Source organism: Rhincodon typus, chromosome 11, assembly GCF_021869965.1.
Source record: "Rhincodon typus isolate 14 chromosome 11, sRhiTyp1.1, whole genome shotgun sequence".
Lineage (NCBI taxonomy): Eukaryota > Metazoa > Chordata > Chondrichthyes > Orectolobiformes > Rhincodontidae > Rhincodon > Rhincodon typus.
In genome coordinates, this window is record NC_063342.1 from 64,649,222 (window position 1) to 64,667,022 (window position 17,801).

Sequence of the window (17,801 nt, forward strand, 5' to 3'; positions counted from 1 at the left end):
TTAGAAAATTCGCAGAGCTGATGGTCTTGCTGAGATGTGATTCCTCAAGTGACTCCTAGAAGCTCAAAGAAATAGAAACCCTTTATACCTGAGATAACAAGGTGTAGAGCTGGATGAACAGAACAGGCCAAGCAGCATCAGAGGAGCAGGAAAGCTGACATTTCGGGCCTAGACCCTTCATCAGAAATGGGTGAGGGGAAGGGGGTTCTGAAATAAATAGGGAGAGAGGGGGAGGCGGAGAGAAGATGCATAGAGGAGAGCATAGGTGGAGAGGAGACAGACAGGTCAAAGAGGCGGGGATGGAGCCAGTAAAGGTGAGTGTAGGTGGGGAGTTAGGGAGGGGATAGGTCAGTCCAGAGAGGACGGACAGGTCAAGGGGGCGGGATGAGGTTAGTAGGTAAGAGATGGGGGTGGGGCTTGAGGTGGGAGGAAGAACAGGTTAGGGAGGCGGGGACAAGCTGGGCTGGTTTTGGGATGCGGTAGGGGGAGGGGAGATTTTGAAGCTTGTGAAGTCCACATTGATACCATTGGGCTGCAGGGTTCTCGAGCAGAATATGAAGTGTTGTTCCTGCAACCTTTGGGTGGCATCATTGTGGCACTGCAGGAGGCCCAGGATGGACATGTCGTCTGAGGAATGGGAGGGGGAATTGAAATGGTTCACGACTGGGAGGTGCAGTTGTTTATTGCGAACCGAGCGTAGGTGTTCTGCAAAGCGGTCCCCCAGCCTCCGCTTGGTTTCCCCGATGTAGAGGAGGGAACAGCGGATACAGTATACCACGTTAGCAGATGGGCAGGTGAACATCTGCTTGATGTGGAAAGTCTTCTTGGGGCCTGGGATGGGGATGGGGGTGAGGGGGGAGGTGGCACTTGCAAGGCTCTTTCCACTCTGTAGGGATTCTGTGATTGCCTACGATAAGTGAACTTTTTCACCCCTAGAACTATCCTTATAAACTTCTGTATTCGCTCCAAAGTCCTTCACATCTTTCCTAAAGTACAGGTACCAGAACTGGACTGAATAATCCAGCCAAGGGCGGATTTATAAAAGTTTAATTTAAGCTCATTTCTCCTGCATTCTATGCCCCTAAAATCCAGGATGCATTAACAATGGCTCTGTCAACTTATCTGAAATCAGGTCTATGTTTGATATCAATTGCAATCATTTGAGTTATTACTATGACAATGCGAATAATCATTTGCTCACTTTGGAACTGCTTCTTGTGCATACATACTTTCAGCATTACTCAGATTTCTACCACTGCCTATACGGAGGAGGCCCAGTGAGCAAAAGGAAACTGCAGTTAAATCTAGCAGGTATAAAGGGTCAGAGATAGTAGGAACTGCAGATGCTGGAGAATCTGAGATAACAAGGTGTAGAGCTGGATGAACACAGCAGGCCAAGCAGCATCAGAGGTGCAAGAAAGCTGACGTTTCGGGCCTCGACCCTTCTTCAGAAATGGGGGAGGGGAAGGGGGTTCTGAAATAAATAGGGAGAGAGGGGGAGGCGGATAGAGGAGAAAATAGGTGGAGAGGAGACAGACAAGTCAAAGAGGTGGGGATGGAGCCAGCAAAGGTGAGTGTAGGTGGGGAGTTAGGGAGGGGATAGGTCAGTCCAGGGAGGACGGAAAGGTCAAGGGGGCGGGGTGATGACTGTATCGGCACCGCCTCGTGCTCCCACGAGGAGCTCGAACAGTTCATCCACTTCACCGACACCTTCCACCCCAACCTTAAGTTCACCTGGACCATCTCTGATACCTCTCTCTCCTTCCTGGACCTCTGTTTCCATCTCTGGCAACCACCTGGAAACTGATATCCATTTCAAGCCCACCGACTCCTACAGCTACCTGTAATACACCTCCTCCCACCCACCTTCCTGCAAAAATGCCATCCCCTATTCCCAATTTCTTCACCGCCTCCGCCACATCTGCTCCCAGGATGAGGCATTCCACTCCCGAACAACTCAGATGTTCTCGTTTTTCAAGGACCGCAACTTCCGCCCCACTCAGTGGTCGAGAACGCCCTCGACCGTGTCTCCCGCATTTCCTGCAACTCATCCCTCACACCCCCTCCCCGCAATAACAACCAAAACAAAATCTCCCTCGTCCTCACGTACCACCCCACCAAACTCCGGATCCAACGCATCATCCTCCGACACTTCCACCATCTGCAATCCGACCCCACCACCAAAGACATTTTTCCCTCCCCACCCTTATCTGCTTTCCAGAGGGACCTCTCTCTCCGGGACTCCCTTGTCCGCTCCACACTCCCCTCCAGCCCCACCACACCCGGCACTTTTCCCTGCAACCGCCACAGACAAGGCTGAGGTGAGATTGCTGGCAGTTTTCAAGTAATGAGCGGTTTCGACAGAGTCAGAAGGGAGAAAATGTTCACACTTGTAAAAGGGCACAAAAAAAAGCAGAAGAGATATAAACTAAAACTTTTTAATGCAATAAATGTAGATAGAGTTTAGAGTGCACCGCCTGAGAGCGTGGTGAAGGCAGGTTTGATTGAAGTCTTCAAAAGAAAATTTGATGATTATTTGAAGAGGATGATGTGCAAGACTGGGGAGAAGGCAGGAGAATGGCACTCAGTGAGATGCTGATTTGGAGAGCAAGCACATTGATGAGGGACTGCATGGCTTCCTTCTGCCCAGAGGAAAAGAAATTAGGATTCTAAGTTCTCTTAAATAGGCAAATTTCTACGCTTACATTGGATCACAGGATATGCAATTTTAGAAGGGAGGGGTAAAATGACACCAGTGGTCTCGTCTGTGACCTGGAAACAAACCGCTACAAGTTGATAATTAGTGAACGTTTTTGGATGTGGTGCCAATTAAATGAGTGGCTTGATTTTGGATGGTGTCAAGATTCTTGAATGTTGTTGATGCTGCAGGCAAGTGGAGAGCATTTCATTTTTTTTTACTTGTTTTTAGATCATGGACAGGCTCTGGGGAGTCAGGAGGTGAGTTACTTGCAGCAGGATTCCTAGCCTGTGACTTGATCTTGCAACCACCATTTTTATTTGACTAGTTCAGTTCATTTTCTGGCCAGTAGTAATCCCTCGGATGTCAATAGGGGTTTGATGATGGTAATGCCATCAAATGTCAAGGGGCAATGGTTAGATAGTTAGTTAAAAATGTAGGGGAAAGCAAAACATAGTCTTGATAAATAGAGGGAAGATATCCTTCAGTTTGTCATGTATCAATGGGTTTGCAAGCTTATTGCGCACTGCACAGTAATTTTTTTCCCCTTCCTTTCAGGCAGAATTGTCAGAAGCTATGCTTCATGAATTGATGGGAAGGCAGGTGTGTGAGCTGATGGTGTGCATCAGGGCACTGCTCCGGCACCACTGACGACCTAGGGAAAATTTACTTTCATCACAGTTTAAAATTTAAACTTTAAACTCCTCTGCATTGTCAGAATGTAGCTCTACATCCTTGGTGGAGTGGGCCCAAAAATCTTTATGAATAGTTAGATGAGCTTTCTGGCAGCTATCACTAAGTAGCTGACAGTTGAGATCAGGACCCAAGTTCCACTGATCTGTGTGGCTCATTATCATACTAGATGATAACTAATGCTATGAGAAGACTTGCATTGTCAACTGTTAGTCTGCTGAACATGTTGCTATCTTTTGTAGCAGGGATCCGAGTGGAAGTCTATTTATCTCCCTCAAAAAACGGTTAATGGAGAAAACTGTGCTAATCATACTTCAGTCTGGAAACAATGTGAAAAGTTGGCTGTTGAGATTTGCTGAGCTGCATTATTGATAGTGATTAATATAGTGCGAAGCCTGCAAAATCAACTGTCAAGTTTTTCAAAATAACTCTATGAACTTAGCACCATTAGCCAATGGATTTCGTCTCCTGTTATTGATTCAACAACCTTCCTTCTCTGCTGTAAGCCTTCTGTTCCTGAAAGGTAGAAAATGAACTAAGATGACTCAACTTCAGAGGTTATTTGGTTTGACAGTGGGCAGAATGGCCATTTTCTCTGGTTTGATTACCTTGGCTAGGATTTCAGTTTTATGGAAGATAGTTTGTGATCTTTGCGAACTGATGTTTAAGTTAGCCTGCTATATAGGATTTTGTATTCTTTATAGCTTTTTGTTTTGGAATATGATGGTCCTTGCAGCCTCATTCAGCTAGAAGTGCCTCTCTGTCAAGTGTTGCTTGATGGAATTTAGTTCTGTATAACATTTGATTTAATCCATTCTACTGAAAATTATTTGCCTTAGTCATACCTGGCAAATAAAATACATCCCATTATTGTGTTCTATGTGGAAAATATGAAATTGTGCCACAAAACAGTAGATGTGGTTTATTGTAGAAAACGGAACATGCCATAAATATAAAACAAGGAATCAGAAAACCAAAATAGTTCAAAATTTTGATTATCACATTTCATGAGAACAGATAGTAAAGGGCTGTCTCTGGAAATTTGTCTTTTAAGGTGAGATGACAACATTTTCTATTTGACATTTGTTTCATATAGATCTGATGTTGAGAACTGTAATTTTAGAGTATTGGTGCTATGCAACTGAATCATCCTGATTTCATTCCTTACTTAAGTGGTGTCAGCTATGTTACAGCGTATTGCTGGTAACTTTTTAAAAATTCATTTACAGATTGGGGGCATTGCTGGCCAGGCCAGCATTATTATCCATTCCTAATTGCCCAGATAATAGTTAGGAGTCAACCACATTGCCATGGGTCTGGAGTTACCTATAGATCAGACCAAGTAAGGGTGGCAGTTTCCTTCCCCAAAAGACATTGAGTTCACAACGTTTTCAAGTTAAAGTCTAACGTAAAGATATAAGCATAAAATTCATGCTGAAACTTCAGTTCAGCATACAAAGAGTTTCTGTGTTTTTGGCTGGCGCTGTTTTATCAAATGAGGTGTTATGTTGAGGTCACACCTGTGTTCCAGCTGGGTGTTAAAGATCCTGTCCTCTAGAGAAGAGGAACCAATTGAAGGTGTATTCTGTCACACTCCAACTTTGACACATCATCTGTGAAAAATTTGGTAGTTCAGATTTTTTGGGCTGCATCCAAATGGCCAATGAAGGAATTCCCCCAGGTCCTGGTGGATTCTTTCATTAGCCATTTGAATGCAGCCACTGGGAACATGTGCTATTGGTCGGAGTCCAGACCTTCGTGCGGTACACTTTGGTCAGCCACATTCAAAAGATCGATGGAGGAATCCTCCAGACCTACACAGAACACATTTGTGACAGCCACTTATGGATGGCCCATGAATGCCAAGATCCTCATGTTTGAGGACTGGACTGGTGACCTGTACCTGGCTATGTAAGGTGACTTGTACCTGACCACCCTAAGCAGTCCATGCATGCTTACAAGATGGCAGAATGAAGCTAAGCAAAACTAAGCAACCTGCTCATACAGTGAAATACAATGATACCTTTTGAACAGAACTGCTAGAAGGCCAGTAAAAGAGCACTGTATGTTCCCATAAAAGTTCCGATAAAAGAATGTCTTAGGACAGATGAATCACCAAGCCCAGCTTTATTAATGAAAGAATGATTGTCCCAGTAAATGAATAACATCAGATGCTAGATTAGGTTCTTAAGCAGCTGCAAGGATAATAGCTAAAGTTATTTCATAGTAAATAGTTGCCTCTTGAAGCTGCCTGCAATATTAAATAGTTTCTAGCTAAAATGCTCTAAACATAAAAGTTGGTTTCAATACATTACCAGGGTATAATACAAGCCTTAAAAAAAACATTTAAGCTTAAATGTGAAAGTTGACTCCTTTTCTTATGCCCTGAACAAGATAGATTGCTCACAACCCATAAATTACAAAATACAAACAGTAAAAGTAGTTGTATAACATTACTCATTATAATTAACTTTATAACAGAAGTTCATAGCAATTAGTTAAAACTAATTGACTTTTAATTTTACATTATGTAATTAGAACAGTGGGAAAATAAAAGGAGTAGCTGAATTTGATAAAAGACAGCACCAAAATACAATGGGTAATAGAATTCGAGCTGTCCTTACAGATTAACAAGCCTGAGAAAGACCCGAAGGAGTATAGCCATTAAACCTTTGGAATGCGAATGAGTAGGATGCATAAAAAGATTGCAAGGCCTAGAGATTACAATGTCTAGCCAACACCATAAGATCATGGGAACCTGCAACAGTCCGTAGAAATGCCCACCTTAGATTAGGTGTCCCACGGGATTGGGTGTTTGGATTAAGGGGAAGGACAGTGAATACGTTGCGTTTGATTATTGTAACACAAAATGTCTTAAAATGCTGTATTTTTTTTGTAAAAGTGGTGGATGTGTCATTGATCTATCTTCCGAAGCCAGATTCGGGAAGATCCTTTGGCCCTCTCCCTGCATAAACTGGTTTCTGCTTGCATAAACATCTTCCATTTGCCTGAATCCTGCCTGCCCCCGAGTCTGTCCCTGGTTGGGAAAAATGCTCCTACAAGGACTCAAGTTGAAATCTGTAGGAATGACATTGGGAAGGCCTGCGGAATTTAGAATCATCTTAGCGGTGACCAGGAGGATCAAGCTTGAGGTCCAGGAAGCAAGTGGCCGTTCCAGAATGAAGTAACCCGTAATGCAAGTTGTAACAAGTTATAGTTCTCTTTTTTTTATATTTTAAAGCTTTGTTTTCTCAAAATTTGACGTATGCCCAAAGGAAAAGCAAATGAATCTTAAAGCTCCTTTTAAAAAAGAAATCCTGGCTGCATTTCAAAAGGGAATAGCTTTCTCAGGGCATTGGAACTGAAATGCTATCTTTAATGCAGAAACAGAACGCAGGAATTGGTGAGATTTTCACATATTGTGAGACAGATAATGTTACAAGCACTATTTTCTCTAAAGCAATGATTGGATTTAAGTTCAGCACTTGGAAAAAGTGACAGGATTGAAAATTGTCCTACCTAGAGCAGCATTTGAATCTAAAATTACACATGGATGCCATTATTAGTTTACAAAACTAAGGCAAAGTGGAATTTTACAAATACTTACTGGAACACCAGGAGACCATGAGATGAGGGTAGAACGTACAGAGTGCAAAAATCCAATCCTGATATGGTGGAAGTTCTCATTGATAATGTCATACAAGCAGAAAAGATTAATGTGTCCATGCTTTCCAGGCAAGACATTGATCATGTGGCAAAGTACATAGCAATTGCGGAGTGCTGGCACAGTATGAATTAAGGCTATGAATTTGTAGTGAGAATTGGCTTCATTGTACAGAGACAATCTTGGATGAATTGTGTAAATTGCATTTTCATACCTTGATGGATGATGGCTGCATCCAAATGGCCAGTAAATGAATCTTTCAGACCTCCACACAACACATTGCTGACAACCAAGCATGGATGGCCCATGATACCCAGTGGACAAAGCCTGGACTTGTTAGTACAAAAATTGTTGATTTTTGTGCATCAAGTTTTGATCAGAAAGCAAAGAGTAGGGATATATGGACGTTTTTTTCTGATTGGTGATTGGTGGCTAGTGGTATGCCTCAGGGATCAGTGTCGAGACCGCAATTGTTTATAATTTATGTAGGTGATTTAGAGTTGGGGACCAAGTGTGGTGTGTCAAAGTTTGCAGATGGCACTAAAATGAGTGGTGAAGCAAAGTGTGCAGAGGACACTAAAAGAGGGATATAGATAGGTTAAGTGAGTGGGCAAGGGTCTGGCAGATGGAATACAGTGTTGATGAATGTGAAGTCATCCATTTTGGTAGGAATAACAGCAAAATAGATATATATCTCAATGGTGAAAGACTGCAGCATGCTGCTGTACAGATGGACCTGGGTGTCCTTGTGCATGAATCAGAAAAAGTTGGTTTGCAGATGCAGCAGGTAATTAAAAGGCAACTAGAGTATTGCCCTTTACTGCTAAAGGGATGGAGTTTAAAAATAGGGGGGTTATGCTGCAACGAAATAAGGTGCTGGTGAGGCCACACCTAGAGAAGCGTACAGTTTTGGTCTCTTTATTTGAGAAAGGATGTACTGGCACTGGAGGGGTTGCAGAGGAGGTTCACAAGGTTGATTCTGGAATTGAGAAGGCTACCCTATGATGAGACTGGGACTTTACTCACTGGAATTTAGAAGAATGAGGGGGGATCTTATAGAAACATAAAATTAAGAAGGGAATAAATAGGAGAGAAGCAGGGAGGTTGTTTCTGCTGGCGGGTGAAACCAAAAATAGGGAGCATAGCCTCAAAATAAAGGGAAGCAGATTTAGGACTGAGTTGAGGAGGAATCATCTTCACCCAAAAGGGTTGCAAATCTGTGGAATTCTCTGCTCAGTGAAGCAGTTGAGGCTATCTCATTTAATGTTTTTAAGGCAAAGATAGATAATCTAAAAAGAAAATGAACTTGGATGGATGCATTTATACGCATGCATGTCACAACAGTTGGAAGTTTGATTGGTTTTCTTGCCAGTCCTTCTAGATGATCATAGTTACTGGTGTAAACTGTAAGTATCTTAAGAACTTACAAGCAGCAGTTTTCTTCAGGTGCCATACCAAAAGAACCATTGGCCAATTCCATTTGCCAAAAGGTCCACACAGTGGCTGAAGCGTGGCAGTTTGTAAATTTGGCCCCTGTTCCTGTCCTTGATGAGGACCAATGAGGAACAAATTAGGTTATTGTTCTCTGAACCTTTTTCTTCTTTTAACTGCAGCACATGACACCGTGGCAAATCAATTCTGATAGATAACACTATTGTGAATACGCAGGGACTCTACCAATGAAACTTCAGTATATTTCTCTGATGAATGGAGGATGCAATAATATGTTTTGTTTGATATGATTGTCTTGATTATCGATACCATGATCAGATTCATTCACCTTTGCAAGGGATCCGGTTTTTCATGTCTTTTTGTTAAATTATTAATTTAATTCAAGATCAAAACTAACTAGCATAAAGGTGCCAGCTTTGCAGGGTTGGCAGCTTGAGAAGGTAGTTTTGAGCTAAAACCTTGAACCACTGCAGCCAATGTGATTTTGACCCAGTGCCAATGATGGAACTGCTATATAGTTCCAAGTCAGAATGATCTTTGGCTTGGAGGGGTACTTCACAGGTGGTGGTGTTCCTGTGCCGTTGGTGCCCCAGTCCTAAGTAGAGGTAGCAGATTTGGAAGAGCTTTGCTAAGTAGTATTGAGAGAGCCTTGTTCAGCTTCTGTTTGTAATTTGTAGAAAGTACACATTGTTGCCTGTGGTGGACGATGTGAATAGTTAAGGTCATGGATGGAGTGCTGAACAGGTAGGATGCTGTACCTTGGACGCTGTTGAGTTTCTTGAGTGTTGTGACAAGTGTACTGATGAAGACAAGTGGCGAGTGTTTTGTTACATTCCTGACTTGTAACTTTTGTGAATGGTGAGCAGGCTCTGGGAAGTCATTGTAAATTTCAGAGTCGTCCTATTAGATCTTTATGACCAGTGTCCATTCCAACTGTTGGAAAATAACAAATGCTAATATTGTTTCTCACTTTTAGGGATGAATTTCTTCTAGGTGGATCCTTGTCATTAAAGGCTAATTTTGCAAAATGATTGCTTCAGTAGTTTTTATTTTAAAGGTGCACTCAAAGTTTTATTGTTACAGCTGGTTTCAACAAGAATAGTAACAAATGCAGCTCAGGTACAAATGATGTTCTTTTTGTTCTTTCTTGTAGGAAATAAAGAAGGATGTGAAGAAAGAAAGCCAATCAGTAAAACCTACAGAAATGCTTGGAGATGATGTCTCCAATGGCAGCCTGCTGTCTTCAAGTGATGCAACTCTTAAAAGTCCTAGAAAAGGTAAATCTGTTACAAATACAATTATTTCCTACGTTGATTAGGTCACCTGCACAAAGAAAAATATTAGTTAAATCAACAAAAACCCAATGCTACCAAGTATTTTAACATCAATAGTTGCTGAAGAATTCAATTTTAATAAAAAAACCCATGTGCTTTGCAATGAACCATGTTAATAATGAGGGTAGTAATGGTGACCTTTTATTGTTGCATTAAAGTCATGATCTTTTATAATCCAGGAATGTGTTTTTTAAAAGAAAGTTAGCCCTTGTAAGTCTAAAGCATAATCCAGAACATGAGAAATGCATTACAAATAAATCAGCATCTGAAAGAGAAAATCTTACCTTTCTGATGGGTTCAATTTGACCAAACATTCTGTATTTTTAAGGATGATATGCTAATCTTGTAAGTCACTCTAACCATCTATTTTTGTGACACTGAATTTTTGCATAGATTCAGCCACAATAGTAGGTGGTTATACTAAGAATTGTACAATCCCCACAGTGTGGAAGCAGGCATCCCACCTACCCTCTATATAACCCTGCGTTTCCCATGGCTAATCCACCTGGAAACCAGAGCATCCGGAAGAAACCCACGCACATACAGTGAGAATGTCTATGTGGAGTTTGCACAGTCTCCCAAGGATGAAATCAAACCTGGGTCCCTGGACTCTGAGGCAGCAGTGCTAGCCACTAAGCTACCGTGCCGCACCACTTGCTGGTGGAAATGCCTGTATTGTTTCCTGATTAAGTACAGATGAAATTTGGACAACATGGTATTCAAGTAATGAAACAATTTATTGTGTCTTCTGCTGCAGTCACTTGTGGATTTTTTTTTAATGCTCAAGGATTTCTTTTAATTGCTGCAAATTTGTGCTGCCTGATTATTCCATGTCTGTCTCATGTCATAAGCTTGAATCGTGCCTAGCTTAAAAACAGCCATACATAACATGCAATGTTGATGAAAAGGAAGTGTTTGTAAGTGCTTCCTTTATTCATTCAGGGAATGAGGGCATCGCTGGCTAGGCCAGCATTTATTGCTCATCCCTAATTGCCCAGAGGACAGTTCAGAGTCAACCACATTGCTGTGGGTCTGGAGTCACATGTAGGCCAGTCCAGGTAAGGATGGCAGTTTCCTTCCCTAAAGGACATGAGTGAACCAGATGGGTTTTTCCAACAATTGGCAATGGATTCATGGTCATCATTAGACTCTGCCATAGTGGGATTCAAACCCAGGTCCCCAGAATATTACCTTGGTCTCTGGACTAACAATCCAGTGATAATACCACTAGGCCATTGCCTCCCCACTTAATTTACTGAATGGACCAGTGTCCAAAATATCTCAAAATTATCCTCACCAAAACTGTAATTTGGGACTTATTGCTAATCACGCTTACAGGCATTCTAGATTGAGAATGGTCACTTGATGCTAATCGAGGTTGATACTGGCGTGGCTGTATCAGTGATTGCACAACCAGTCTTTAATAAAATTTGCTCTGAACTCCAACCCTTAATTTGGCGTAAGGCCTCACTAGATTGAGAATCTATACTGGGGAACCTTTACAGATTAAGATACAACTTCAGTTCCAGCCTTATATGAGAAGCAGCTGATTCAGTTACCATTGATGATAGTAAAACGCTCAGGACCAAGCCTGATGGGGTGAAATTTGTTGAAAGATTCAACTTGATTGGTTCAACGTTTTTTGATTAGAAAATGGCTGCTTGAATGAAGTCCTAATTAAATACCTGGAGATTTATCAGGAAGGTTTGGGGACTATCGAAGGAGCCAAGGCCACCTTGCTCGTTCCATGCAATTCCATGTTCTGCAAGGCTCGTTCAGTGCCATTTGCATTGCCTACAAAAATAGATACAGAAATCAGGAGACTGGCAAGCCAAGGAATCATCAAATCACTACAGTTTGCAGAATGGGCAGCAGCGATCTTGCCGATTATGAAGCCTGACTGGTTGATTTGCCTTTGTGGGGATTTTTAACATGGTAAATTGCTTCTCTCAGCTCAGTAAATACCCAATCACTCACGTAGAGGACTTGTATACAAAGCTGGCTGAGGTGTGGGGTTTCCTTCATGAAGCTGGACTTGAGCAGCGCATACCTGCGAATCCAGTTAGATGAGGATTCCCAGAGGTATGCTACAATTAAGACCCATAAGGGTTTGTATGAATATACGAGACTGCCATTTGGGATATAGTCAGCCTGCGCCATTTTTCAGTGGATGATGGAGAGCATTTTATAAGGTCTACTCCAGGTTGCCGTTATCTAGTTGACGTGCTAGTAATAGGGAAGACCAATAATAAAAACACTTGCAAAACTTGGATGTAGTCCTCAGATGTTTCTCCAAGTCAGGCATATGCCGAGGAAGGGAAAAATGTATGTTCCAGGCATCCCAAGTGACTTACTTGAGCTAGAGAATTGACAAGACCAGTTTATGTGGGTGTTCAAAGCTGCTCTGGCTCCCATGTGTGTATCGGAGCTTAGGTCTTTTCTTGGATTGATGAATTATTATGGAAGGTTCATATGTAACGTGGCCACTGTCCTGGCACCCTTAAACCTGCTATTGAAAAAGGGTCAGCTTTGGAAATGGTCTTATAGTCAAGAAGTAACCTTTGGGGAAGCGAAGAAGAAGCTGTCATTCTCTAAGGTGTTGGCACGCTATGATCCCAAGCGAGTCCTGGTGCTGAACTGCGATAACTTCCTGTACGATATCAGGGTAGTGTGGGCTCATGGATGACCCAATGGAGAGGAATGTCCAATAGCATAGGCTTCCCGGACTTCGACTGACGCAGAGTGTAAAGACGCCCAGGAAGGAAGGTTTGGCGGTCATTTTTTGGTGTATCATGGTTCCACAATACCTTTTTAGGGACATAAATTTACAATCATAACAGACCACAAACCCCTGCTAGGGCTACTCAAATAGGAAAAGGCTGTGCTGCCCATAGGTGCAGGTCAAATTCAGTGATGGGATCTCATTCAAAGTGGATACAATTACAAGTTGGAACATCATCCAAGAGTTCCAAGTAGCAAATGCAGATGCCTTGAGCCGCTTGCTGGCAGATACACCACTGGTGGTGCCATCACTGAAAGAGTCCGTTCTGGTTTTAGACTTTCTGAACACAAGATTCCTGTAAGTGAGAGAGACGGTTTATTTCAAGGACGAAGTTTTGTACTGAAACCACGGAAATGGCCCTGCATGGGTAAGAGGCATGGATCAAGCGAGGTCGGGTTCCGAGACATACAAAGCTTGGGTAGGTGAGGTAGTCCTCAATAAGCACTTGGACCACGTGAAAGCTGCAAACATGCAAACGGGGCAGGAACAGGACAGCTGGGAAGGCATTTGGAACCTGTGGGTTCTCCTCCCCCACCCCCACCTCCGAGGGCCAAAGAAACCCTAGACTCTGAGATGGACATGGCAGATGTCAAGCCTTGATGCCTTTACCACCTGAAGAAGAGAATGAATTTCTTCTGAGATGCTCCAGGGACAAGAGGCGGGTTATGGTCCAGTACGTGCCACCTGTATCAGAGGCTAAGTTGGAGGAGCCAGACTTGATACGAAAATGCCCCAGGAGAGGTCACAAGACAAAGAACAGGCCTATGGCTCATTCTTAACAGGGGAGGGATGCAGTGATTCTAACAACATCAGCCCGGTGGAATATGAGTTCCCTGATTGGACCAGGTTAACAACCCCAATCAGGGAGCCCTGGCTGACCGATACAAACAAGAATGTCAGAGGTTCTGCTCACTCTGAGAGCTGGCTTTGAGGGAGCCGGGCCAGTGTCAGGTACCATGCATGTTAAACAAAGGGTACTAACCTCTGGAGTTATTCCAGTGTCTTTGGGCTACTTTGGCTTTTTATTACTGGTCTTCTGGAAGATTGTGGCTAAATGTTTAAGAATAAGTGACTGGGAAGATACAGGTTCAAGTGACGGAATTGAGGAGTTTGGGAATGGTGGGATTAGAAAGTAAGAGATAATGGGAAAGGGAATGGGAAGTAGGAGTGTAGAATCAGTGACTGAGGAGAGAGGTGAAAAGGAATCTACTGGTCAGTCCTCCTTGATCTGCCACCAAATGTCATCTGTACCTCTATCCAAAAGGAGAGAAGCGAGAAGGAAAATTGAAGAAAGAAAAGAGGGTGACATGAGACTGAGAGAAGCAACGCAATAAGTCAGGAGAAATACAAAAGACCATATTTGGACAGCAATGTTAGCCTTTGATTGCAAACCAGCAGAATGGTCTCTCTTCCTATTAGGAAGCTTGTTGACTGAAATACAGATAACAGTTTAAACAGTTTGCGTAACTGATGTGAAGGTGAAATTGCCTCTCTTGTGCTCATAATCTACCCTAACCGTATGCTAAATCCCCAAATTGAGCACCCATTGATGCAAATGTCGTTTTTTTGTTTTATGCCTTTCTGAAAAATTGTGACAGTTGACTCTACTAAAATTACATGGTAGAGCATATGTGCAGTTAGCAAGAAACTGATAGCATTGCCGAATCTACTGTAGTATTGATGATAGTGGCTCTTGTGATGCAGTGGCACTCCTCCCTACCTCTGAGTCGGGAGGCTCAGGTTCAAGTCCCACCTTCTCCAGAATTGTCATGACAACTCTGAACAAATTAAATTTTTTTAAGTATGATAAGGCCTCTTGTGCAAGTGTAATGTCCATAATTCTGAGCCAGGAGGCCAAGTTTCAAGACGCATCTACTTCCATAGATATGTCATAGAATCTTTGAACAGGCTGGTATAGAAAATATCATCTTTTTAAATTTCTGCTTCAGTAGAGCAGAGAGAGAGAGGCAGCAAGAGGATATATTGAGACCCAGGATTAGGGGGCCCAGCATTTCAGTGGGGTCTGGGAGTGTAGGTACTAGTTTAACAGCTTTAGGGATACTGCTGATTGGGAAAGCAGATCAAACAGTGATATCACCGGGATTAGTGGGTTGAAAGTGCTTTTTTCTTTGGAAGAAGGAATTAATGAGAAATAACAGGAACATTGTGAGGAAAGGTCATTGGACCTGATATATCAATTCTGTTTGTCTGTTAGACCTGCACTTCTCCAGCAATTTCTGTTTTTGTTTCAGATTTCCAGCATCTGCAATTCTTTATTTTATTTTGAAGAATAATTGAATGCCAGGGTCACTGTAATAAAGCAGTATAAATAAGCAAAGTTGGGTAAGTGAAATAAAGTTAGAGTAAGGGAAGTAAGGTTATAGTATTTTTATCGAAGCATAAACATTTTTTTGCTTTAAGAAAAAGGTGTAACTAAGGGGTGAAAGAAAAGTCATAGTATCAAAGCTCGCACCTGCAATATAATCTTCCTTTGCTATGTGGCAAATCATGGAAGCTTCAATTGCCCCGGTCCTTCAGTGTCCTGGTTACCTGTCTATTGCCCCTTGTAATTTGATAATCACGTACCCCCTTGGTCTGCTCTGCTCCAAGTAAAACAGTCCCAGTTAATCTAATCTCACTTAATAGCTAAGCCTCTTCAGTCCAGGCAACATCCTAGTAGATCTCCAGTGCTGTAACATCCTTTCCACAATGTAGATTTCAGAACTGCATGCAATGCGCTGGCTGATGGTGAGTAAAATCTTTAAATAGGAGTAGGACCAGGTCATTTGTTCTTTCAAAATCATCAATGATCTCACTGTGTCCCTCACTCTACTTTCCTTGCTGACCCCTTTAACTCTCAACTTACTTGTCGATCAGAAATCTGTCTAATTCACCCTTGAATATATTCAGTGACCTAGTCTCCACTGCTCACCGTGAAGGAGAATTCCATGATGCTTTTAGAGGGGAAATTTCTTCTCATCTTAATCATAATTGGGAAACCCTATTTTTAAAATTATGCTCACTAGTTCTATATTATCTCGCAAAGGAAACATCCTTTTTAGTAACGAGCCTATCGTGCCCCCTCAGAATCTTGTACATTTCTCCACTTATTCTTTTAACCTGCAGTGAGTATGCACTCAATCTACTAAATCTGTTCATTCCAGCAAACAATCTAGTGAAGCTTCTCTAAACTGCTTCTAATGTAAGTATATTCCTCCACATGTAAGGAGACCAAAACTATACAATCCTGCAAAAATGTGGTCGACTGAGTACTTTATTTGGCTCTCGCCTTGCATTAATTATTCATTCCACTTCTCTGCCCGTAATACCCGTACTCTAATGGAGGTGCCAGTGTTGGACTGGGGTGATGAGCCTCCGACCTTCGGGTAAGCGTCCTCCAAGATATACAATAATACAGAATCACCAAGCAGAAACTGATTGCCAAGTTCCAAACCTGTGAAGATCGCCTCAACCGTGATCTTCGGTTCCTTGTCATAAAACATGTGACCCCACCACACTGTTCTGTACCTGTAAAACCTTCCTTACTGTCCTGTTTTGACACAATCACCTGGATAAATTGTTATGATCTCTCTACCTGAATTAGTTTGTACTATTTTGGATTGCTTGTTACTTTGATCAAACCCTCAGCCTGCGATTCTTGTACCTATCATGTTACCCCAGTCATTTAGTTTGACTGTAGCACCACCTTGTATTTAATATTTTATAATTATCTCTCTACCTAATTTAATTGGATTTTTGGTCATCCCTTCACTTGTTAGTTAGCTGTTGATGCTTTACTCACACCGTCTAACACTTTTGGACATCTGCAGAGACTTATTATTCAACACTGCACACACCAGTTGTATGATCTTTGATCTCTCTGCCCGTAAATTCTGTGTCTGTGTGCTTCCCCCTCACTTCGCATGATGAAGGAGCAACGCTCTGAAAGCTTGTGATTTCAAATAAACTTGTTGGTCTATAATCTGGTGTCATATGACTTCTGACTTCATGCAGTAATAGTTTTTGCTTTAGACTTGGAAGGAAGCATCTGCACATTTTGTCCTTTCCTTTGGATCTCGCCAAAGAATCTGGAGGATGCTAAGATCTCAGAAGAGATTGTGAAATGCTTTTCTTGGTCCAGAATTTGAAGATTTGAAAATTAGAAATGAAATCTCAGCTTCTCCAAAGATCATACGGAAATATTTAGAGAGAGCATTTCTTCTTTATCTGAAAGGATCAAAGCTAAGAGTGACTTATAAAGAAAAAATTGGAAAAATCTAGAGTTTATGTGAGGAACATATTGACAAATCTTAATGGACAAAACTTTATTCCAAATAAAGTGACAGAGGTCAAACAGATCAACTCATTAACGAATTTGCTTTATGCACTGTGCAGAAATGGAGATAAGGAAATTGGAAGTAAAAGAAAATTGGACATTTCTGCCCTGTTATAGAAAGCATAATATTATAGAATGATTACAGCATGGATGGAGGCCTTTCAGCCCCTTGCATCTGTCTGCCAGAAAACTCAGCTAGTTTCACTTCTGTCTGTGTGTCTGTGCCACTTAGCTCTGTATTTTATTTTCTTTTCAAGTGGTTTGTCAATTCTCTTTTGATACCACACTTAAATCTGCCTCTACAGCATTTTCAAAGACAGTGACTTTCAGATCCTAACCACTCACTGTGTAGCAAAAGGTTTCCTTGCCAGTTTTAGTTCCTTTTGCCATTCATTTTAAATCATTCTCCTCTCATTCTTGATCTCTCTGCCAATAGGAATAATTTCATACTATCTACTCTGTCTACAAACCAGTGTTAATGTCTGACAATGACTAATTCTTGAATTGTTAAATAAAATGGACCAGTTGCTGACAATTAAGAACGTTTATTTTGTTTTAAGGAAAACAAAAGTAACAGGTTATTGTTTAATAAATTGATGCTTCACTTGATACTTCTAAAATAATTCGAATAATATATAAAAATAATAAATCCTCTGCATTAACTTGCTAATCATTTTTATATGCTTTCCAGTTTTCCATGGCGAATCCAATGTCATCTTTGCTCGCTGGAAATTATAAAATTGCTTTCAAATTCCAGGCTGTGGTTTCAGCATGTAATCTAGGTTGAAAGATCAGGGGACTGCTACATTGTTCTTGTTCTTGTTCTTGTCAGCCTGCCTATT

The 17,801-nt window shown here is 41.7% G+C and overlaps 1 protein-coding gene across 1 annotated transcript in view; it reads left to right on the forward strand.

The window, feature by feature from the left end:
* The window catches only part of LOC109930959 (SH3 domain-containing kinase-binding protein 1), a gene marked incomplete at its 5' end in the record, with an annotated part of 89,783 nt that overhangs the window by 3,471 nt on the left and 68,511 nt on the right, over window positions 1-17,801 (forward strand). Inside the window, one exon of the mRNA XM_048602527.1 lies at window positions 9,661-9,784. Coding sequence (XP_048458484.1) covers window positions 9,661-9,784 — 124 coding nt within the window. The remainder of the gene's footprint in view (window positions 1-9,660; window positions 9,785-17,801) is intronic.